This window comes from Macaca nemestrina, chromosome 2 (genome assembly GCF_043159975.1).
Source record: "Macaca nemestrina isolate mMacNem1 chromosome 2, mMacNem.hap1, whole genome shotgun sequence".
In the NCBI taxonomy this organism is placed as follows: domain Eukaryota; kingdom Metazoa; phylum Chordata; class Mammalia; order Primates; family Cercopithecidae; genus Macaca; species Macaca nemestrina.
Window position 1 is genome coordinate 82509268 of NC_092126.1, and position 24923 is coordinate 82534190.

Sequence of the window (24923 nt, forward strand, 5' to 3'; positions counted from 1 at the left end):
TGCCTACTTTTATTTATTTTTAATTATTTTTTAAGACAGGATCTCACTCTGTTGCCCAGGCTGGTATACAGTGGTGCAATCTTAGGTCACTGCAACCTCCATTTCCCAGGTTCCAGCAATTCTCATGCCTCAGCCTCCTGAGTAGCTAGGACTACAAGCACATGCCACCATGCCTGGCTTTTATATTTCTTTGGTAGAGATGGGGTTTCATCGTGTTGGCCAGGCTGGTCTCAAACTCCTGACATCGAGTGATCTACCCGCCTTGGCCTCCCAAAATGCTGGGATTACAGGCATAAGCCACTGCACCTAGCCAGTCTACTTTTAAACCTTTTATTCTGAAATAACTATAGATTCACAGGAAGTTCCAAAGAAATATTTAGGTAGGTCCATGCACTGCTCAGCCTCCCTCAATGCTGACCTCTTTCATAACTATAGCACAATAACAAAACCAGAAGATTGACATTGCACTCATTTGTGTGTGTGTGTGTGTGTGTGTGTGTGTAATCCTATGCAATTTTGTCACATATAGTTTTGTGTAGGCACCATCACAATCAAGACACAGAATTGTTCCATTGCCACAAGTTTCCCTTGTGCTATTCCTCTGTAGCCATACCTACTGCCTACTCCTCTCCCAGTGCCTAACCTGTTCTCCAGATCCATAATTGTGTCATTTTAGGAATGTCACATAAATGGAAACACACAGTATGTAACTGGGATTGGCTTTTTTATTCAGCATAATCCACTTGAAGTCTACCCAACTGGGGCATGGATCAGTGGTTTGTTCCTTCCTGTTGCTGAAGGAGTATTCCATAGTCCCACAGTTTGTTTAACCTTTCACTCATCGTTTCCAGTTTTTTTGCTATTGTGAACAAAGCTGCTATGAACATTCATGCATAGGTTTTTGCATATGCATAGATACTCACGGAATTCATGGGAATGCTTATGGTATTCATGGTATTCTTTCATACGATGTAACCCAAAATATCCCCTTTACAGCATTCAAAACCTCCTCATCCTGAAAACGTTTTAATTTGGAATAGTGTTGATTTTAAATTTGCATATCTTTCAGGCAGTGATTGCAATACTAATTATTAGTGTAGTAAGAAGAAAGCAAAACATAATTTGACCAGAGCATGTCAGAATAGAAATGTGTAGACAAACCTCTCTGCCATGCAATGACTTTCATTCTCTAGCAAAAGAAAATCAAAGATTTCAAAAATTGTTTAGAGCAACACGAAAACTGTCATTAATGAACTAAATTAGTTTTATGAGCCAATTCCATTTCAAAGAAATGCCTGGAGGCAATATGTTAACAATTTTTTTAAACAATAAAAAGAAGTTTTAATGTATTTTAACAAGATGTGTTTTTCACGGTGAGTTTTAAATTTTCAAACACTTTTTAGTAAGATTTATATGTCAGTGACTATCATTATTGTTCATGGTTTGTATCTGAGATAAAAGGCACCAGAACATAAAATAATAAACCATAGAAGGGTACACTTTCTGATAAAAACCTACATAGACCACATTAAGATACATATAGTGATAGTAATGATACATGAAACTCTTAGACAGCTAGTGCCTTTCACATTAGAATCACACACACACATTCACGCACACCCTTATATTTAGAACATTTAACTTGTAGGAAAAGAAGAGGCACAACATTTCTGGGCAAGAGAAAAGCAGTTGCAGTACCAGAATCTAAACGCTTTTGGCAAGGCTTCTAAACAGTAAATGAACTAATTATATATCCAAAACAAATCCATTGAAAAATGCCGTCTTTGTTTCATGAGACAGAGAATAATGGCATGCTTATATTAGATATTATATACATATATTTACAAAGCTCTTGTAATAGTCCCATTAAATGGCCCAGAAGTTGATATTCAGTTCATGACACTGGAATTCGTTCATGTTCTTTTCCTTTGGAGAATGGTTTGTAGCTTATTATGATGTGGGAAGTCAGCTTACTGAAACCCACCATGGTCAAAGTGAATGCTCCTTTTTTTATCTTGGTCAAAGCATTCTAGTTCTTCCTCCTGTGAAGCTGGGAGTATCCATCTTTTCATTCCTATCTCTGTGATCTGAGGAAGTTTGATCACAGCACATAACAAGTGTCTAAACCATTGTCCACAATCTCGAAAATTTGATGGTCGAAGGCTAATATCCAGCTCGATTAACTCTTTGAGGAACCGCACGTTTTGGCAGAACATGGTCCACCCTGCATCACAGATGCTGTCATTGTAGCTCAGGTCCAGCTTTCGCAGTTTGGCCAGATGACCCGTCTGTATGACCGATGCTGGAAAACAAAATCACTCTAAATGCTAACATACAAGAATACTGTCTGCCATGGCTATTCCCATTTCCCATAACACTATCTCCAGGACTAGTAGTGACAAGATTAGTAATTAGTAATGATTTGTTATTAGCAGCTTTATTCAGGACATCTGAAATCTGAAAAACAGATTTCCTCTCTATACATCCCATCTACAGCTTTTTAATTTTCTTTTTCCAAATCTCAATCCAATAATTTTTTTGTCAAGTTCCTGCTCTCTGCTCCACTGGAGTCCCAGCTCTTCCTACAGTCTTTCTCTAATTAAATGTAAAGAGTGATGGCTCATTGACTTTAACTAAGGACCATTTGTAAATAATAGTCTTGTTGCTTATACTGTTTAATTGTTCATTGTTCATTCATTCAGTCATTATTCATCCAGCAGTTATTTAAATGAGCACTTTCCATATGCAGAACATACCTGGATAATTTCCAATTCACCTTAGAGACCCCAATACACATGACAGTTTTCCCTATATGGGTGCTACCTACAATGGCACTTAAAAATGATGACTAATGTACAATCTGAGCTATTTGATCAGAAAATAAATAAGTTAATGATGAAATAAAGACTTCTGTAAGAGGAGGCAGGAGAGATAACCAAGGCAAATGGAATATGCTTCCCTTTTCAACCAAACCCAGGAATGGATTGCAGAGATCAGGTGAGTTGTGTAGAATCTTGGAGATGAAAGGGATCTTGGAAGTCTCCTTATCCAACCTCCTAATAAATAATCAGAGAGAAATCCTTTTCACAGCCTCTCTACTGATGATCACAATTCTGCCTGAACCGTTCTTTCAAGTTTGCCTCAGCATTATGGAGCAGCTCCTAGCAGGAGGAAGCCCTCACACAGGGCCCCAATCTATCTTCTGGTGTCTTTCACCCCATGCCCCCATCAGTCAGCTGAAACATTCAGCTCCTTCTTCCTCATGTCAGCCCTGCAGTGTTAGATAACAGCCAGGTCTCCCTCAAACTTTATCCCTCTAGGACTGAACATGCCCTGGTCTTTCAGTCTTTCCTCACACACATGGCTTTCTGATCAAGGAGGATGTTCCAACTCCATCACTTTCACTTGCCGACAGTTTCATTCCACAGTGAATTTGAGAGCTCAGCCACCCGTGCACACAGCAGCTGCACTCTGTCTCTAGGTGTCCATGTCAATGTGTGTCTCTCTTCCTGTCTTGCAACATTACTCACAATATTCTCAAGACCTAACTAAGTGTTAAAGACAATGTGCATGCTTTTTCTCTTTCATCCTATTTTATTATTTTAGATTTATTACATTTTTAAAAATCTAGGTAGTGGAAACATAGGCCATAGATATACTCTTTATAGTTTACTATGTGAAAAAATAAATGCCATTAATTATTTTTAAAATGTGCATAAGCTAGTGATTAACAAATTTTTAATGTTTCTATTAGAAAAAATATAAAAGTGGCAATTGCTAAAACCACATATAGTAATACTTGTTTTTTGTTGCTGTTGTTGTTTTCGTTTTTTGAGATAGAGTCTGCTCTTTGTCCAGGCTGGAATGCAATGGCACAATCTCAGCTCACTGCAACCTCCACCTCCAGGTTCAAGCGATCCTCCTGCCTCAGCCTTCCAAGTAGCTGGGATTACAGGCACCTGCCACTATGCCCAGCTAATTTTTTTACTTTTATTAGAGACAGGGTTTCACCATGTTGGCCAAGCTGGTCTCAAACTCCTGACCTCAGGTGATCCACCCACCTCATCCTCCCCAAATGCTGGGATTACGGGTGTGAGCCACCACTCCTGACCTGTAATACTTGTTATTGACTAAAAATTCAAAGAAGGAATATATACCCTGATGAAATGTAAAAGTATAAATTTGACCTGAGAAAAAACTGTCAGTAAAGATTAAAAAAATATATACGATAGCTGAAGACATGGCAAATAAAATTTGATGCAGACAAAAATAAAAAAGACCTAATTGAGGCCTGGTGTGGTGGCTCATGCCTATAATCCCAGCACTTTGGGAGGCCAAAACGGGCGGATCACGAGGTCAGGAGATCAAGACCATCCTGGCTAACACAGTGAAACCCTGTCTCTACTAAAAATACACACACACACAAAAATTAGCCAGGCATAGTGGTGGGCACCTGTAGTCCCAGCTACTTGGGAGGCTAAGGCAGGAGAATGGCTTGAACCCGGGAGGTGGAGCTTGCAGTGATCCAAGACTGTGCCACTGCACTCCAGCCTGGGTGACAGAGCGAGACTCCGTCTCAAAAAAAAAAAAAAAACCTAATTGAAGAAGCAAATTTTAATCATAAACATTAAATAAAATAATTTAAATATATTTAATGGTGTCTAATTCAGAAAAATAAATAAATGAAAATCAAAAGCTTATTTTTTAGAAGACTCACAACATCAATAAACCCTTGTGATAGTCAGAACTCTAAATAGCCACCTTAAGGTTTCCATTGTGTCCCCAGGACTGAATGTGATAGATTTTGCTCCCAGAATTAGCTTAGGCTATATGGCACACCCGACTTTAAGAAAGGGAGATTATCCATATGGAGTTAACCCAATCTGAGGAGCCCTTTGAAAGCAGAGAGAATTTCCTCCTACTGGTGGCAGAAGAGGAAGGAAGACACAGAAGTCAGAGAGATTTAAAGTGTAAGAGGCACGGACAATCCACTCCAGGCTTGCAAATGAGGGGCCATGTATCAAGGAATGTGGCTGGCCTCTAGTAGCTGAGAGCAGGCTCCAGCTGAGAGTTAGCAAGAAAAGAGGACCCTCAGTCCTACAGCTGCAAGGTCCTAGACTCTGACAACAAAAATGAGCTTGAAAGTGGATTTATTCCTAGAGCCTTCAGATGAGAACTCAGCCTGGCTGACACCTTGATTTCAGTGTTGTAATACCCTACACAGAGAACCAACACAAGCTGTGCCAGACTTCTTACCTACAGAACTGTGAGCCGGGTGAGGGATGGGAAATTACTTCCCGCATTATTCATTCGGGTGATGGTTACATCAGCACCTCATACTTCACCACTACAATATACCCATGGAAGAAAACTGCACTGGTGCCCCTTACATTTATATAAGCTTTTAAAAAGAACTGTGAACAAATACATGGATATTGTTTTAATCCACAAATTAACATGTTACACAGCAACAGAAAACAAATACCTTTGGTCACACTAGCCAAGAACAAAGAGATAGAAACACAACTGACCAATATCAGGAATGAGACAGGAGGTATCACTATGGGCAGTAAAAGGATAATAAGGAAACAACTTTAATTCCATAAATTCAACAACCTAGATGAAATGGGCCAACTCCTTAAAAGACACTATCAAAACTTAAAGAAGAAATAGACAACTGGAATAGTCCTAGCTCTATTTTTTTTCTATCTCTATTTTTAAAATTGAATTGGTAATTTAAAATATCCCACAAAGAAAATTCCAAGTTTAGATGGCTTCAGTGGTGAATTCTGTGAAACAGTTGAGGAAGAAATAATACCAATTTTACCCAATCTTTCTGGAAAATAAAAGAGGAAGGAACACTTTCCAACTCATTGTATGAGGCTACCTATACCCTCATAACAAAGCCAAAGACATTTTAAGAAAACCAGTAGGCTGTTATCCCTTGTGAACACAGGCACAAATATCCTCAAAAGAATATTAGCAGATAACACCCAATGCTATATAAACAAGATAATACATAATGATCATGACCAGGATGATTTAACATTTAAAAATCACTTAATATTATTAATTATTATTATTAGTTATTATTAATATTATTATTCATGATATTAATGAACTATAAAGTTTTTTAAATGCTCATCTCAATAGATGCAGAAAAATAATCTGACAAAATTCATTATAAGAACTCTTAGCAAATTAGGATTCCTTAGCCTGATAAAGGGTAGCTACAAAAAAACCTATAGCTAACGTCATACTTAATAGTGAAAAATGGAATGCTTTCCCCCTCAGCTTAGGGGACTAAGACTGGAAGCAAGGCAAGAATGTCTGCTCTCATCTCGTTCAACATCTATTGGAAATCCTAGCCAGCTAAATAACCAAGAAAAAGAAATAAAAGATACGCAGTGGAGATAAAGACATAAAACTGTCTCTAGGCCGGGTGCAGTTGTCTGTAATCCCAGCACCTTGGGAGGCCGAGGCGGGCAGATCACGAGGTCAGGAGATCGAGACTATCCTGGCCAACATGGTGAACCCCCGTCTCTACTAAAAATAGAAAAACTAGCTGGGGGTGGTGGCGAGTGTCTGTAGTTCCAGTTACTCAGGAAGCTGAGGCAGGAGAATCGCTTGAACTCAAGAGTCAGAAGTTGTGGTGAGCCGAGATGGCGCCACTGTACTTCAGCCTGGCGACAGAATGAGACTCCATCTCAAAAAAAAAAAAAAAAAAAAAAGCTGTCTGTAATCATAGATGATATGATTGTCTATATAGAAAATACTACAGAATCTACTAAAAATATCCTACAGCTAACAAATGAGTTTAGCAAGGTTGCAGTAAAATGTCATACAAAAATCAATTGTGTATCCATATACTAGCAATAACATTGGGAATCTAAAATTAAACAGTATCTTTTATAAGAGCACAAAAATTAAATACTCAGATACAAATTTAACAAAATATAAAAACTATAAAACACCAGTGAAAGAAATCAAAGAGTACTTAAATACAGAGATAGACTGTGTTCATGGATTGGAATACTCAATATTGTTAAGATGTCATTTCTCCCTGAATTGATCTATAAATTCAATATAATCCCAATCAAATTTCCCGATGGATTTTTAAAATAGATATTGACAATCTGATGCTAGCTCTATATGGAAATGCCAAGTAACTAGAATAACCAAAACAATTTTGAAAAAGAACAAAGAATACTTATACTACTTCAAGACTTACTATGAAGTTTCAACAATCAAAACAGCGTGATATTGGTAAAATAAGAGACACAGAGATCAATGGAACAGAATTGAGAGATCAGAAGTAGGCCATCACAAATATGGTCAATTGATTTTTGACAAAAATATAAAGGCAAATCAATGAAGAATGGATAGTCTTTTCAACTAATGGCACTCCAATAATTGGACAGTGACATGCAGACACATTAATCTCTACCCATACCTCATACCTTGTATAAAAATGAACTCAAAATAGATAATAGGTCAAAATACAAAAGGCAAATACAAAGCTTCAAGAAAAAATATGGAAAAAAATTTTGAGAACTTAGATTTGCAAAACACTCTCAGACGCAATACAAAAAGTTCATCAAATTAACAAATTGATAGATCTTTATTAAAACTGAAAGCTTTGCTCTGCAAAACAAACACTATTAAGAGAATGAAAAAGCCAGTGGGACAGACCCAGAGAAAATAATAGCAAATTATGTTTCTGATAAAGGACTTACTTGTATTCAGAAAAATCTAAAAAACTCTCCAAACTCATCAACAAGAAAACAAACAATCCAATTTTTAAAATTAGGCAAGAGATTTAGAACAGACATTTCACCAAAGGAGCTAAAAAATGAAAATACACACATAAAAAGGTGTTTGACATCACTGGTCATTAGGGAAATGCAAATTAAAATCATAATGTTTTGTCCCATCTTCTAATTACAATCATTTTTGCTATAACACTTGTTTTGAAAATACAAGTTTATTTCAATGAGACTGAAATGTCAGGAAACAATTTGAGCATAATGCAAATTTCTTGTTTGCATTATGCACGATTTGTCCACAGGAAACACTAGGTGAACATATAAGACTGTCCCCAGCTGAATTGAGCTACATATAGAAATAAACAGCCTGGGCACGGTGGCTCATGCCTGTAATCCCAGTACTTTGGGAGGTCGAGGCAGGTGGATCACCTGAGGTCAGGAGTTCGAGACCAGCCTGGCTAACATGGTGAAACCCCGTCTCTACCAAAAACACAAAAATTAGCCAGGCGTGGTGGTAGGCGCCTGTAATCCCAGCTACTCGGGAGCCTGAGGCAGGAGAATCTCTTGAATCTGGCAGGTGGAGGTTGCAGTGAGCCAAGATCATGCCACTGCACTCCAGCCTGGGTGACAGAGTGAAACTCTGTGAAAGAAAGAAAGAAAGAAAGAAAGAAAGAAAGAAAGAAAGAAAGAAAGAAAGAAAGAAAGAAAGAAAGAAAGAAAGAAAGAAAGAAAGAAAGAAAGAAAGAAAGAAAGAAAGAAAGAAAGAAAGAAAGAAAGAAAGAAAGAAAGAAAGAAAGAAAGAAAGAAAGAAAGAAAGAGAAAGAAAGAAAGAAAGAAAGAAAGAAAGAAAGAAAGAGAAAGAAAGAAAGAAAGAAAGAAAGAAAGAAAGAAAGAAAGAAAGAAAGAAAGAAAGAAAGAAAGGAAGAAAGAGAGAAAGAGAGAAAATGTAGACATGCACACACCTCATGAAGACAACAACCCTCATCTATCCACACAGCCTCTTTCCACCAACTGAAGTGTGGACAGGCCACTTCCACAGACAAACTTCAGGTCTTTCTCAGGGGAAAGTCTAATATTTGCTCATTTCTTAACTATTTAATATGTAAAACTGTATTGCTATTTTTCATAGCTTCTGTTTTTTAAAATATGCCACTGATGAAGTGTTTGAGTGTGGTGCTTCCAACCATAGGTCCTGTGGTTATTACTGAATAATTCTTGCATAACACATGATTTTTAGGCCCATGTGCCATGTCATAGCAAAACTGACTAGTGTATACACTGAAAACACACATACAACTACTTGGAGTGACTGTTCTGACCCTTCATTTGGAGGCGTGCTCATTGCTTTGGAATTCTGGCAGTTGATGGCTGAATAGTGATTAGAGTGTGAGGACAAGGCTAGATGGGAGACAGAGGGAGTACTCTCTGGTTCATTGTTTTATAATGGGAAAGTGGAAACAGAATGAGTTGTTGTTGTCGTTGTTTTTTGAGAAGGAGTTTCACTCCTGTTGCCCAGACTGGAGTGCAATGATGCAATCTTGGCTCACCGCAACCTCTGCCTCCCAGGTTCAAGCGATTCTCCTGCCTCAGCCTCCCGAGTAGCTGGGATTACAGGCATGCACCACCATGCCCTGCTAATTTTGTATTTTTAGTAGAGATGGGGTTTCTCCATGTTGGTCAGGCTGGTCTTGAACTCCCGACCTCAAGTGATCCGCCAGCCTTGGCCTCCCAAAGTCTTGGGATTACAGGCATGAGCCACCACGCCTGGCCACATAGAATGATTTTAGGGAATATTTGGGTAGCCTCAATCCCACAGTGCAAAAGTTATTCCTTATTCAATTATCTTTCCATCTTTCTAGACTGACGTGGAAAAAGGGTCAGATTGTTACTACAGTATGCCTTTAACCTCTTTCATCTTTTTCTAATAGAGAGGAGTCTCTAATCAAAGCCATCAGCAGTCTAATATCTATGAGAAGTGATACCCGCATTTCAGTTACAGTGATAATCAGCTTCTTGTTTAAATAAAAGCATTTAAATTAAAGAGTCAATTTAAAGTTAAGTATTTTAACTTTAATACTAAGGAAAGGAAGTATTAGTTAAGTTAAAGGAAAAGTTAAGTATTAGTGCTGGAACCATGGGGATGGGTGAGATGTAGATGTCTGAAGTGGGAAAACTCACGGACCAGGGAGGTGTGGAACAGCTGTTTGCCTTTCAGGAACCGCCCCACCTATCTAAATCCATATCCTTTTAGGAAACACCCCCCACTGTCATGTGGTTTTAGAATTGCCTTTGTTCATTTTAATTAGAACTCTCGGGAGATATTAGGGAGAAAGTAATCTGCACAGAGGGCTTCACCCCAAGTCTAGTGCCTCCCCCACCTCCCCACCCGGTGCTTTGCAGGAGCGGCACCCTCTGCTCTGTGTGCCAAGACCGCTTGGGAACAAGTAGATACACACCCAGGAGAACCACATCCTCTGTCACCAGGGAACAGCTGCTCAGCCTCAGCACTCGAAGAGACATGGAAAGCTTTAGTGTTTCCAGAAGTAGCTTCAAGTTGCCACCAACACACTTGTTCCAAGAAAGGTTGAATACTTCCAGAGCAGAGAGGTGAACAGAGGTTTCAGCTAAAAGTGGTAACGATAAGAACAGCAGTAATTTAGGTTTTCTTACAGATCATAAGCTTTGGATTTGAGGAAACTGGTCTAGGACAACACATTAATATAACTGGGGTTGAGAAAGTTGTAGAGGCCATTTTCTTCTGCCTTAAATTTATGGCCTCAATTTATGTTGTCTGTTTTTTTTTGTTGTTGTTGTTGTTGTTTGTTTTGTTTTGAGACTGAGTCTTGCTCTGTCACCAGGCTGGAGTGCAGTGGCACAATCTTGGCTCACTGCAACCTCCACCTCCTGGGTTCAAGTGATTCCCCTGCCTCAGCCTCTCAAGCAGCTGGGACTACATGTGTGCACCACCATACTCAGCTAATTATTTTTGTATTTTAACAGAGACAGGGTTTCGCCATGTTGGCCAGGATGGTCTGGATCTCCTGACTCGGGATCCACTAGCCTTGGACTCCCGAAGTGCTGGGATTACAGGCGTGAGCCACCACACCCAGCCTGTTGTCTGTTTTTATTTGGGGAAATATTGGAAACTTTAGCAAAGCAAAACTTGATAAATTGGAATTCACTGTCCAACTGGGGTTTCTTTCCTTCATTTCACATGTAGGAAGGAGAAAGAGGCAAAGTACTTGGACGGCTAGTCAAGATTTCAGAATGTGTCCTGGTTGGTTGGTACATATTCCACTGCACAGTCACTGCTGAGATTGAGAGAGGGTCAAGTCTCCCTAAGAGTCTGAAATACCAAAACCTATTTGTGTTTACTTCACTGCAATAAATGCAGGCAAGGAAGGCAACTAATGTATTTTGGAAAGAGCTTTCAAGAAAAGTAAAAGATTTTCTGCTTAATTCTCAATTGCCCCCAAAGTTAAAATTAACCAGAATATCTTATTCCCAAGTTAATTGTACTTTAAACTATTCTGCCTTCCTTCTAGAGAATAATGTGTTCAAGGGGAAAATATACATTCTTTTATAATATCTAGTAAGAAAATCCCTTATTCATGGTACAGAGATCTACATTAAGGAGAAATGGAACTTTTTCTTCTAAAAGTAATGTAGGGAAATATATATTTGCTTCATTTGCTTAATTCAAATTGAATCGTAGATTTATGTCAGATGATATAATTTAGTGTGATACCTAATTGATCATGATTCATTGATTGTGCAGCTAGAATTAGAAACAGCTGTGCCTTCTAATGGCTACAGTTCCTTTAAAAAAACATATTTTTCCAGACTGGGCAACATGGTAAAACTCCATCTCTACCAAAAATACAAAAATTAGCCAGGTGTGGTGTCACGTTCCTGTAGACTCAGCTACTGGGGAGGCTGAGATGGCATGATCGCTTAAGCCCAGGAGATCAAGGCTACAGTGAGCCACGATAGTGCCACTGCACTCCAGCCTGGGCAGCAAAGCAAGACCCTCCCAAAGTACTGGGATTACAGGTGTGAGCCACTGCACCTGGCCCAAGTTCACAGTTCTTTACTGGAGGTCAGTCATCTAGGTACCCTCTACCCAGCATATACCAAAATTCCATGCTCACAAAAGAAAAGCTCATGTTCAGCATAAACCATGTTGTTTGTGCAAACAGGTTAGGCATAGTAAACCACCCTTATCAGTTAGGAAATGGTACGAACACCCCCAGATTCCAAGTTCTGGGATATCAGCTAAGGGTTGGTCTTTCTGGTTGACAGTAGGCCTTTCCAGGGATAGCAGCATCAGGCCTGCTATGTTAACTCTTTTTTGCCCCCATACATGTGGCTGGAGTTGTTGGATTTGTGTGCTTCCTGGATAATGCTAAAAACAGAGTCCTTCTCTCTAACCCTCTCACCAGTGTTTTTTCTTTATCAGTTGGCACTTCCTTAAAAATGAATTGTACTGTCAACCAGACAAGGAGTATTATTAATGAAATAAATGCATTAAATTCATAAAAATGAGTAGCTATTATTATACATTAATAAAAATAAATGCATGTTATTTACCCCCAAATTTGAAGAACACTATATTTAGGGCATTCTTGCCCTCCTTTTCAGCCTGAGTATTTTGTTCAGCCCGAGTATTTTGCTCAGCCCGAGTATTTTGCTCAGCCCGAGTATTTTGCTCAGCCCGAGTATTTTGCTCAGCTCCCATAGACTTGGTCCTCACCATGCCCTCCTCCCAGCGCTCCCTCAGCATCATTCATCTCATCGTCCACATCTCTGGATGGGGAAAAGTCCCAGGATAGGTAGCTTTCAGCCCTGCTGTTCTAGGGCCCATGGACCCATCAGAGAGTCTACAGATATGCTTGAAGGGGTGCCTGTGAGCTTCCTCAAACTGATTACAGTTATTCTGTGGGGAAGAGTATGGTACATTTTCTGTCTCCAAAACATCTGGAATTAGACTGCCTTAAATCAAATCCTGGCTCTGGCTCTTATGACCTAGGGTTACCTCATGTACTTAACATCTCTGTGCCTCCGTTTCCTTGTCTGCAAAATATAAAATGGAACAACGGCACATGCCTTATACAGTTGTAAGAGTTAAATTGGTGAATGCATGTAAAGTTCTTGGAAAGGGGCCTGGCACATAGGATATGCTCTATAAATGTCTGTTGTTAAGTTCTGCCCATTTGGTGACAAGTGCAATGTCAGCAAGTAAGGGGAGGTATTGTGAAACAAAGACACTTGGTAGCACTTCTCCAAATCGATCACCCAGGGAGCCAGTAGTTTGTGCACACAGTGCCGCGGTCCCCAACACCACCTCCCTTTACTTGCTGACACTGCACTTGTCATCAAATGGAAACTTTGTCACCAACTTTCAGATTCAGTAGGCTCCTGATGTAGGCTGGGGCACATCCGTGACCTTAAGGCATACACAGATTCCTAAGGGAGCATATAAATCCTGTGGGGAGTGATTGCTTGGCAGTTAGCTAGGCTCACACTCTAGTAAATGGCTTACTTTCCTATCAGATCCACAGCAATCCCAACTCATACTGACACCTCCGCAAAATTACAAGTTACCATGGATGTGGTGGTCCCAGGTTGGTTGTACACACATTAAATTTTAAATGCTAAATCTGCACATACCATGGCCAGGCACGGTGGCTCACACCTATAACCCCAGCACTTTGGAAGGCCCAGGAGGGTGGATCACTTGAAGTCAGGAGTTTGAGACCAGGCTGGACAACATGGTGAAACCCTGTCTCTACTAAAAATACAAAAATTAGTCGGGTGTGGTGACGTGCACCTGTCTGTGATCCCAGCTACTCGTGAGGCTGAGGCAGGAGAATCGCTTAAACCTGGGAAGCAGAGGCTGCAGTGAGCCAAGATCACGCCACTGCACTCCAGCCTGGGTGACACTCTGTCTCAAAATACAAACAACAACAACAACAAAAAACCCTGCACATACTAGAATCATTTTTTTTGGACTTTCAGAAGGTCACTTTTAAGAAGGCATATGTCCTGAAAAGAAGACAAATTAGTACTTCACAAATTTGGCTGAACCTTGGAATGAAATGCAGAGAAAAAGAGGTCTCCCTCTCACATATTGCATGGCTCCTGCAGGGATCTGGGAAATCTCTTACCGAGAGCTGTAAAAGTCTCACTCTCCAAAGCACAGTTGTTGATAACTAACGACTTCAATGCTGGTAAAAATCGGAGCCTGCTGAGTAAGTTTTCAGAAGAATTGCCCATCTTTTTGTTGGCTGATAAATCCAGTTCTTGAAGATTTGAGAGTAAAGGAATGACCTGGGCTGTTAAAAATATCAGCAGTGACATGTTTTAGGCACCATCTCACAGAGTCTTCCGGGTGTTTGGTTCCCACACTCTGTTTAATCTGTCAGTCAATACAGCTCTCCCCAACCCGACCCTCCCTCCCTTACACACCGCAAACCAGCCATCTTCCCAGCATGCTGCTTGGGCTTTCTTGCTTCCAAGCTCCTTTCCAGGCTAGAAGAGCAAAGGCTGTGGAGACAGAGAACTAGATCTTGGATCTGCTACTAAAGAACTGTGTGATTTTGGACAAGTTAATTAACCTCTCTGAACCTTAGCATTCTCAACTCTAGAGCTCTTAGTCTTCTCTATTTCGGTGGTCATTGGGAAGGTAAAGTGACTTGGTAAAGATAAAGTACTTGGTATAATGCCTGGCACATACTAACTGCTCAATTAATGTTTGAAATTATAATTCTTTTCTCAGAATGTAAGTACCAGTAAGGCAATGAAAACAGCAATCAGAACAGACACTTGTTGGTAACCACACTGGGTCCTGAGGGGCCCGGCTAGGAATTACCCCGGTTCACTATCTTTTGCCTGCTTTTCCGGCCTTTGCCCCAACTCTTACCAAGGCAGAAAATGCAGTATGCTGGATCTCTACAAGGCTGGCTCACCTCCTCGAAGCCTTCCAGGGTCACCCACACCAAAGTAACCCCTTGGTCACTATCACATCACCATATTTTATTTTCACAGCACCCAGCATTATGTGATATTTTCTTGTTAATATATTTGTTTTCTGTCTTCCCTCACTGAAGGCAAGCTCTGTGTTATAGAAACTATCTCACTCCCAGAATGAGGATCAGTACCTGAAACATCAGAGGTATAAATGTTTGTGGGAGGAGGGAGAGAGGTCGGGGAAAGAAAGGGGAAAGGCAGGGAAGGCAGGCAGACACTTGTAAAGTCAACAGGTGTAACTATTTCTCCTTCTTCCAACCCCCTCAGCACTTTATATTTCGCCATGCAGTTTGAATATGTGTTGGTTTACTCCTGCCCCTGCCATACCGAAGTTCCCTGATAGCTGGGATTTTCTGCAGCCCCTGGCACAGTGTCCCACACCATTAGAGGATTCATCAGTAGTTACTGCTTAAAGGATCTATAATTCCAATTCTTTGGAGCGATTTACAATGATCAGATAAAAGAATGTTCAATTATTTAACGGCATAAAGTATAAAGCAGGATGTATTTTCATTTCCATCTTTTCAAAATTAAGCAGAAGGAGAACAATGCAATTCATTACACTTATCAAATTATTATTAGTTTTCCAGGGCCATTCACCCATGTCAGTGGCTGTGAACCTAGGTAAGGAAAGCCTAGTCTTCCATTATACCAGTGGGAACGATTGAGGTCCTCCAGCACTGAGTAACAAAATGAGATGTGGTATTCATGTTATTTAGTTGTACCAAGGGAATCTGGCGGGCTGATAACTCATGAAGGTCTTCCTAGGTATGACGCTCAGGCTATGATAAGTAAAGGGAATGGTAAGAACTCATAATGCTCCATGCAAAGCTCAAAAAGGGATTATTTTGTCATTTTTAAATCTTCATGAACGCCTTGAACTCTTCTCATTTTCCCAAATATTGAGAGAAGAGTCTGAGAGATAATTTAGCGGTTTAAAAAGATAGATGTGTGAGACCTAGAAACCTATCTTACGGTCTTCCTCCCCAAATTGTACTATAAACAACCAAAAACTTACTTGTATTCTCATTGTGCACTCATTCTTCATTCATTCACATATTCAACATGCATTTACTTGGTGCCAATCATGTGCAGGTGCCTGTGCTTGAGCAGTGGGGAGATGCTAAACGAGACACCTCTAGCCTGGACTTGCCCATGACCTGGAAGGAGAGAGCATGGGCAAAGGGCCCAAGGCCAGAGCATGCCTGGCATGTCTGAGAATCAGCAAGGGCCGTGGCACGGGTGGAGTCAGTGAGGAGGAGGGGGAGTGAATGAAGTCAGAGCGATAGAGGACAGGGAGACCATTTGGGCTCTTGCAATAATCTAAGCAAAAGATAATCGTTGCTTGGACCAGGGTAGTGGAGGTCTAGATGGTGAGCCATGGTCAGATTCTGGATGTACACTGAAGGCTTACTGAGGCCACAGACGGGATAAAACCCTTAATCTCAAGGCTATGCTTGCTCTGTTTGTTATGGGAAATTGCATTTATATATTACATGTTGTAATTACAGAACTATGTTTGCAGTAGGAAAATAAGTGTAGTTGCCTAAAGCGGTAACGTATAGCCATCACGCGCCACCCCACTGACTCTTTCTGTAACTTCATTTGTATCTGAGTGGCTTGACTTCACTTGTTATTCAGAAATCCTCAATACCTTTTGTGTTGGCATTTGGTTACAGGTATGTAACCTGTTTGTAATCAGCTTTGTGACACTAAGAGATTTATTTCTAAACAGCAACATAAATTCAAAATTTTCCCTAAGCGCCAAATCTATCATTTACAGGCATGTATAGGTGGAACTGAGATTCACTAACGTTTACTGGGTGTTTAATACATGCCAAGTACTGTGTTGAGACATTCACAGAATTTTTAGGAATTAATCTTTCCAATAACTTCATAAAAAGTAAATTTATAAGTGTACATATTAAAATTTCCAAGTTTCCAAAGATAGGCCAAGATTCCAAAAAGTCTTTCCTTTGCTCTGTAATATGTACTCACTCAGTGACATCACGTCATCTGCTGTTAGTGAACACTGGTGAAGATCTAGGACTTGCAGATGCTTTAGCATGACCAACTGAGCCGACGAGTCTTCAAAACCTCCACCTAGATCCTTATTGCAGGAAAGATCTAATTTCCTCAGCTCAGCCAAATACCTAAAAGCAGCATCTACAAAGAAAGTCAGAATCCCATTCTGATAGCTGGACACAGTGGTGTACCTATAGTCCCAACTGCTTGGGAGACCAAGGTGGGAGGATTGCTTGAACCCCAGAGTTCGAGTCCAGCCTGGGCAGAATAGTGAGATCCATCTCTTAAAAAAAGAAAAACTGGACCAGGCGTGGTGACTCCCATCTGTAATCCCAGGACTTTGGGAGGCCAAATGGGGTGGATCACGGGGTCAGGAGTTCAAGTCCAGCCTGACCACGATGGTGAAACCCCATCTCTACTACCATTCGGACATATTGCAAGGTGGTAAGAAGGTGTGGAACAGGGGTGGGGCCATGGTGCAGTAAGGGAGGCTGAAGGAGCACACTGTGTTCACAAAAGACAAAAAAAGGAATAAGTGTAAACTTCCTACCATCTGGCCCTCTGTGGACCCGACCATGATTTCACACACACGCTCCCTAAGATCTGCATAGATTGCCGAGGGTTTTGACATGAATCCTGCAACTACACTTGAGCATCCTCTCCTATTACACTTGAACATTGGAGTTTACATAGATTTTTAGACTTATTCAAGCTGCCAGTGAATATTACAGGTTCTGTAAGTTCAATGTCATTTCCTATTCTCCGTAAATATGGATACTATGTACAGGGGAATAAGTTTTAACTCCAGACGCCATCGAAGCCATTCTTTTTATCAATACCAATTCCTTCCTACTATGGAGCATAAAATAATGCTGACACTTTCAGAACAGAAAACCTAGTAGTTCTAGCAGCAAAGAAACTTTATTTTTCCCAGTGTTTATCTCAACCTAAAATATACTGGCCTTTCCAGAGTCAGTGATATTAAAGGCTCATTTTTATAATCATGAAAGTGTATGTTCTCCGTCAAATATTTAGAAAATAAATAAAATATTAAAAAGATTTTTTTTGAGATAGAATCTCTTCTGTCATCCCTATCAGCTCACTGCAACCTCGCTTCCTGAGTTAAAGCGATTTCTGCTGCCTCAGTCTCCCAAGTAGCTGGGATTACAGGCACACGTGTCACCACGCCCAACTAATTTTTGTATTTTTAGTAGAGATGGGGTTTCATCATGTTGGCCAGGCTGGTTTCAAACTCCTGATCTCAAGTGATCCGCCTGCTTGGGCCTCCCAAAGTGCTGGGATTACAGGTGTGAGCCACTGCGCCCAGCCTAAAGGAGATTTCAATTACTCATAATCTTATTCCCCAGCGCAACCACTATTTATATTTTGCTATATTTCCTAGTAACTTTTCAATATATATATTTATATGTATATCATATATATTTATACTTGTAATCTTAAATCCAGCCATTGTTAACTCACCCAATATTTTGACACTCTTTTGTGATAATCCACATGAATGTAACTTCAGTACTTTCAGATTTGACGTGCTTTTTAATCCCTGAGCAATACTGTTCAGACTGCCACCAATGTCTCTGTTAATGGAAAGATCAAGTACTTCAAGACTTTGCAGCATAGGTAGCAGTTGACCTAGAAAAGAAATCCAAGTAAGAAGGTATGTCACCTGGGGATATAGTGACGTTAAACTCCACTCCCCTCCTACATACCCCTCTTTAAATTCAGGATAAGACAAAACACAGCAAACGTCGATTCCCAAGCTATCCAATGAGCATCTTTGATTTTTTTTCTCTTCAAATTCCACTTACCCAGAAATGTCCCATCTTCCGACGTGAGGGTGCAATCCACAAGCTTAAGCATTTGTATCTTGCTCCCTTTTTGGAACTTCTGAAGGATCAGAGGCAAATTTCCTCCCACTTTACTGTTCCAAGACAAATTTAGCTCTTCAAGTTCAGGAATCATCTCAAGTGCTTCTCCTGTTAGCAAATGGCCCGAAAATTCTGTTAGTCATTAGTCAGTAAAGCAGGGAATTCATTTCAGAATCAGCACGACTATGATTAATGGAGTGTGGAAACTGGGCCAGGTACTGTCCTGTTTGGCACAGAGGAACAGAGAGAAGGAAAGAACCCAGTTCCTTCATAGCAGGGCACGCTTCTCTAGATTTACACGTACAGTCATTCTAGTCCCTCCAAAATTCTGAAGTCATGCGTATGAGCTAAACAATTGTTGTAGAAAAATCCACCTATTGGTAGGGTGGTTTTAGGAAGCTGCTTTTGTGGTGGTTAATCTGCTTTCCCTTAGCCCCCCTCTCTGGCATCAGCATTTCTGAGAAGTTTGACCAGGGATAGAAGGGAGGCAAAGCAGATAACTGGCCACCACAGAGGTAAAGCTCTCTCCAACGTCAAGAATATCACATGCCTGTATATATAGTAAAGCTCTCTCCAAAGTCAAGAATATCACATGCCTATATATATACACACACATATATACACATACATATACATATATATATACACACACATACATATACATATATATATACACACACACACATATATATATATGAGAGGAATATCACATGCAACCTGAACTGACCACTACAGAGAGAAACTAGTAATAGAGCATCAGGCACTAGCATCTTATAACAGCCATGCTGCCTTAAGGCGTAAAGAAGGGTGTAGTGAAACAGGGATGAAAACTAACATTTCTGAAACCATCACACACAGGAAAGCTCCCAGGGCTGCAGAGTGGAGGCTGGGAGAGAATAAGAGAAGTGACCAGACAGATCAGCCCTTAGGAATGATTTTCACCACCTTGGGGGTAGACACATACATGGAAAATGTACTTTCTCAATGTGCAAATAATTAAGCATTCTGGCAAGTCCCCTGTATCTAGAAGCCTCTTTACTACCCGCCCCTGGGTTTGAACTTCTACCATTGTTTGTTCATTCCATGGATTAAGGTTTTAGAAGTCCAGGAACCCCATGCTAAAATGCATATTCTCCAGCAGTTATAGCATTTTAAGCCAGCAATGAACAGGTATCATTTTGTGTGCACTTGCCAGTCAATTGGGGGTGGCTTTCTATAGTTCTGAGGTGTTCCCCAGGATCAGGGAGAAAGAGCTCATGATTGATTAGTTATGTCTGCAGTGGTCATGGTCCTGGAGTGCCATGCATTTGCCACCTGGTACTAAACTATTATAATGGGTGTAACAATTTTGAAATGCCTTCTGATTTATGTTCTCTTATCAAGAAACCATTTATTTTCCCTATACCCCATCTACATTAAGACTGAGTGAAGAAGACAGAGTATGGATGATAGATAGGTAAGCCCCTCCTGATGGGAGAGGATGCAGAAGTCCTTCCAGAGAAGAAATAACTCTGGGAGAGGGAAAAAGGCACAAACATCAGAACAACAACAGTACAGATTCCCTCCTCAACCAGGTAAGTTTGGAACAGGTCCCAGGCAGAAATTTCATTTTCTTGTTTTCTAAGGATGGAGGATCAGGAAAAAGATCAGGTTAATCATAGAAAATAAGAAAGTTGTCTTTTCACATGTGAGTTAAAGTATGTTAAAATTGTGAGTCTGCTACACAATAACCAGCTGCTTAATGTGGGGCTAAACTGATCATGTAACCCAAAGAAAGGTGGTCTTAGATGACAGAATGGAGAAAGAAGGACTATCAGTTATTGAGCACCTATTATGCACCAGGCATGCAGTAGGTACTTTAAAGAAATTGTTTAATCCTTGCAACAATTTTTTGAGAGGGAAGTTATCCCTATTTCAGATATAAGAAAACTGAGGCTCAGAAAAGTTAAATTATTTGTCCATGTTCACAAAGCTAGTTAAAAGTGGCAGTAGGGGCTGGATGTGGTGGTTCATGCCTGTAATCCTAGCACTTTGGGAGGCCAAGGCGGGCAGATCACTTGAAATCAGGAGTTCAAAACCAGCCTGGCCAGAATGGTGAAACCCTGTCTCTACTAAAAATACAAAAAAATTAGCTGGGCATGGTGGTGCACGCCTGTAATCCCAGCTACTTTGGAGGCTGAGGTAGGAGAATCACTTGAACCGGGGAGGCGGAGGTTTCAGTGAGCCAAGATTGTACCACTGCACTCCAGCCTGGGCGACAAGAATGAAACGCCATCTCAAAAAAAAAAGGGGTGGGCCGGGGGATAGACACTAAGATTTGAAGTAGAATCTACTAAAAATACAAAAAATACAAAATAATTACAAAAATTAGCCAGTCATAGTGGTGCACGCCTAAAATACAAAAAAATACAAAAAATTAGCCGGGCATGGTGGTGCACTCTTGTAATCCCAGCTCTTGGGAGGCTGAGGTAGGAGAATCACTTGAACCAGGGAGGCAGAGGTTTCAGTGAGCCAAGATTGCACCACTACACTCCAGCCTGGGTGACAAGAATGAAAAGCCATCTCAAAACAAAAAGGCCAGGGGGGCGGGGTCAGCACTAGGATTTGAAGTAGGATCTGGCCAACCTGAGATGTGTAATGTTTCTTCTCAGCTACAGGAGGCATGGGCCAGGGGATGTCAGCTGCCCCCATTTCCAGGGAGGGACTGACAAGCGGAGATATTTGGCATAAAATGTGTTGTTTTTACAGAAATCTTTAAATAGATGTAAAGGATTAAAATAAGTCATGAAAACAAGAAACTTTACAACAAAAGAAGATTAAAAAGTATCAAAGACATGTAATAAACCAGCAAGCATTTTGGTACAGCAGTTGGATAAGTAGAATGACATTGTACAGATTTAATTCTATGCTCCGTATATAAACTAACTTAATGGAGGTTCTAGTTCTAGTTAAACTATTAACTTAAAAATCTTGTTTTGTTTAATTTTTCAAAATGTGGGTGGGAAAATAGAAGAGAGAAGTATTCTTTTGGAATTGTAAAAGAACTTAATTCTTGCCTACTCTAACTCCTCTATTTTACACATGAAGTAACGGAGACCCAGTTTGAGCATGTTTTACAGTAACCTCCATTTAAACTACATAAGGCCGGACACGATGGCTCACGCCTATCATCTCAGCACTTCGGGAGGCTGAGGCGGGTGGATTCCCTGAGGTCAGGCGTTCGAGATCAGCCTGGCCTACACGGTGAAACCCCATCTCTACTAAAAATACAAAAATTAACCGGATATGGTGGTGCACACCTGTAATCCCAGCTACTTGGAAGGCTGAGGCAGGAGAACTGCTTGAACCCAGGAGGCAGAGGTTGCAGTGAGCCAAGATTGCACCACTGCACTCAAGCCTGGGCAACAGAGTGAGCCTCCATCTCAAAAAAATAAAAATAAAAATAAATAAATAAATAAACTACATGAAAGCAGGGACCTGGTCAGCCTTGTTCTTTTCTCTATCCACAGAGCTTAGCACAGACCTAGACATGGTTTACATGACTTTTTAGCAGTTATACAAGTTCCCAATATAGCATAGTGCCCTTGACCATGATCCCCAATGGAGCAGGCAACAGAGATAGTTTGCCCTTGAGGATTCAGCTTGCAAAGGTGCATTGAGTGAACCCATCTTCTTCTTCTTCTTTTTTTTTTTTTTTTTTTTTTTGGAGATGGAGTCTTGCTCTGTCATCTAGGCTGGTGTGCAGTGGCATGATCTCGGCTCACTGCAACTTCTGCCTCCCGGGTTCAAGCAATCCTCCCGCCTCAGCTTCCCGAGTAGCTGGGATTACAGGCACCCACCACCACACCTGGCTAATTTTTTGTATTTTAGTAGAGACGGGGTTTCACCATGTTGCCCAGGCTGGTCTCAAACTCCTGAGCTCAGGCAATCCGTCGACCTCAGCCTCCCAAAGTGTTAGGATTACAGGCGTGAGCCATGACGCCCGGCCAAATCAATTTTTTAAGAAATGCATTCATCATACCCAGTGCTTGAACGTCGTCAGTGGTGAGTCTGCAGCTACCCAGCCTCAAGATTTTTAACTTGCTGACCAGATGCATTTGCTGAGTGATAGAATGGAGGGTTCCACCTACAAAATCATTCCAGGAGATATCCAGTTCTTCCAAGTCTGGGAGAAAAGGCAGCAAGGCAACTAGAAGTAAACAGAAGAAAATACAGATATGTGTATGTGCCTTGGGATTTGTAGTAAATAAAATGCAATGCCTACACACACAGGACATAGTTTTACACGGTAAGAGAATAGACAGGGGTGGGCGTGCTGACTTTTGGCAAAGAGCCCTCAGCTCTACAATTGGAGAAATTGTGATGTTTACATTTTCTATTTCTTAGGATGTTTTTTATTTCTGCCAAATAACTGCAGTCTGAAAATGCAGGAGTGTGTCTGTAAGATTTCATACAGCCTCTTTTCCTAAACTCAGCTGAAGTCTTCAAAACCTAAGGAAGGATCAATTAACTTGCTTTGCTTTTTTTGTGTGTGTGTGAGGAGTCTCAATCTGTTGTCAGGCTGGAGTGCAGTGGCGCGATCCTGCCTCACTGCAACCTCTGCCTCCCGGGTTCAAGCAGTTCTCTGCCTCAGCCTCCCGAGTAGCTGGGATTATAGGCATCTGCCACCACGCCTGGCTAATTTTTGTATTTTTAGTAGAGACGGGGTTTCATCATCTTGGCCAGGCTGGTCTTGAACTCCTAACCCTGTGATTCACCCACCTCGGCCTCCCAAAGTGCTGGGATTACAGGAGTGAGCCACCACGCCTGGCCTTTATCTTTAAAAATAAATAAATAAATAAAAATAGCGGTGCTATTTCTGCAATTGTCTGGGACCACTGAGCAGACTTGGGGCTACTAGGTGGGTAGCTGAGTATGTTTTATCTGCTCATCTCAATGGAAAGGCCCTATCTTCCTCTATGCAAAGTCCACTGCATACAGACCCATTTCTTTCATGTCTGCTGTTGTTAATCCACAGTTATTCAAATCTAGACACTTGTTGACAGCCTTTTTGCCCAGCTTCTGCAGGAACTGCTCGTATTTCTCCATACTGGATCTCAATTCCATTTCTGAACTGAGAGGCTTAGCTGTGTGATAAGCATAAAAAAGAATTTGCTGTTAATGATGGATGTATTAAAGATGCATAGTGAGCACAATCAGATAAATGAAAAGACTGCATAACTCTGAATTGCTCTTTTATAAAAACCTCAACTCAGAGGCAGAGCCATTTACTAGGGACAAAGCTCAACTAACCACTGTTCCTGCCGCCAGGCGCTCAGACACTGCTTCAGGAGCTGGAGGAACTCAGTGGCTTTTCTATCATGACCTGACCTGGGCTTCTCAGCATGAAAACAGAGCTGCATTCCTGGGTGAGAAGTAAACCCGTCAGCCCAGCTTTTGAGATGCTTGCTTACTTGAAGGGCACACATATCTTTGGTGAATGCAACTACTAGGGAGGAAGCAGAGATACTTGCCTCCTCAAACCAAGCAGGTGAAGAAGGGAAAGCATTGAAATCACCATCAAGGAGCTTCAAATGGCTACATGGGGTGAGTGGAATTCTTGCCGGTCATTCCTAGACCATTCAATTGGCAAACATATGTCCAGAGAAACTAGGCCTGGGAGAGCTTTTGCTTTTTCTCAACTCCTGCCAGAAAGTGCATTTGGAAAGCCTCATTTGTCCTTCTTGTTACTAGGGACTACTGTGGCACCCTCACCAGCTTCCTCTGTAATAACACTATAATAACATGATAGTGGCTGGGCGCGGTGCCTCATGCCTGTAATCCTAGCACTTTGGGAGGCTGAGGCGGGTGGATCACGAGGTCAGGAGATTGACACCATCCTGGCCAACATGGTGAAACGCTGTCTCTACTAAAATGCAAAAAATTAGCCAGGCGTGGTGGTGCATGCCTGTAGTCCCAGCTACTCAGGAGGCTGAGGCAGGGGAATCTCTTGAACCCAGCAGGCAGAGATTGCAGTAAGCTGAGATTATGCCACTGTACTCCAGCCTGGTGACACAGTGAGACTGTGTCTCAAAAAAAAAAAAAAAAGAAAAAAGAAAAAAGATAGCACTATAATAATAAAAGCTATCATTTTATTGAGCACTTGTTATGTACTCGTTCTTCGCCTACTTGCAGGTGCCAGCTTTTCTTTTTTTTGTGGGGGGGTGGGATGGAGTCT

The 24923-nt window shown here is 41.0% G+C and overlaps 1 protein-coding gene across 2 annotated transcripts in view; it reads right to left on the reverse strand.

Annotated features, from left to right (window-relative positions):
• Positions 1 to 157: 157 nt before the first annotated feature.
• Positions 158 to 24923, reverse strand: part of LOC105465923 (leucine rich repeat containing 31) — a 113380-nt gene continuing 88614 nt past the window's right edge. The window contains exons 2-10 of one of the 2 annotated variants that reach the window (XM_011714571.3): positions 23689 to 23832; positions 22728 to 22895; positions 18647 to 18814; positions 18303 to 18470; positions 16794 to 16961; positions 14235 to 14312; positions 13934 to 14101; positions 10223 to 10390; positions 158 to 2302 (exon numbers count right to left, since the gene is read on the reverse strand). In XM_011714571.3, coding sequence (XP_011712873.1) covers positions 1971 to 2302; positions 10223 to 10390; positions 13934 to 14101; positions 14235 to 14312; positions 16794 to 16961; positions 18303 to 18470; positions 18647 to 18814; positions 22728 to 22895; positions 23689 to 23832 — 1562 coding nt within the window. In that variant the 3' untranslated portion in view covers positions 158 to 1970. The remainder of the gene's footprint in view (positions 2303 to 10222; positions 10391 to 13933; positions 14102 to 14234; positions 14313 to 16793; positions 16962 to 18302; positions 18471 to 18646; positions 18815 to 22727; positions 22896 to 23688; positions 23833 to 24923) is intronic. The other variant, XM_071091219.1, reaches the window with a different exon arrangement.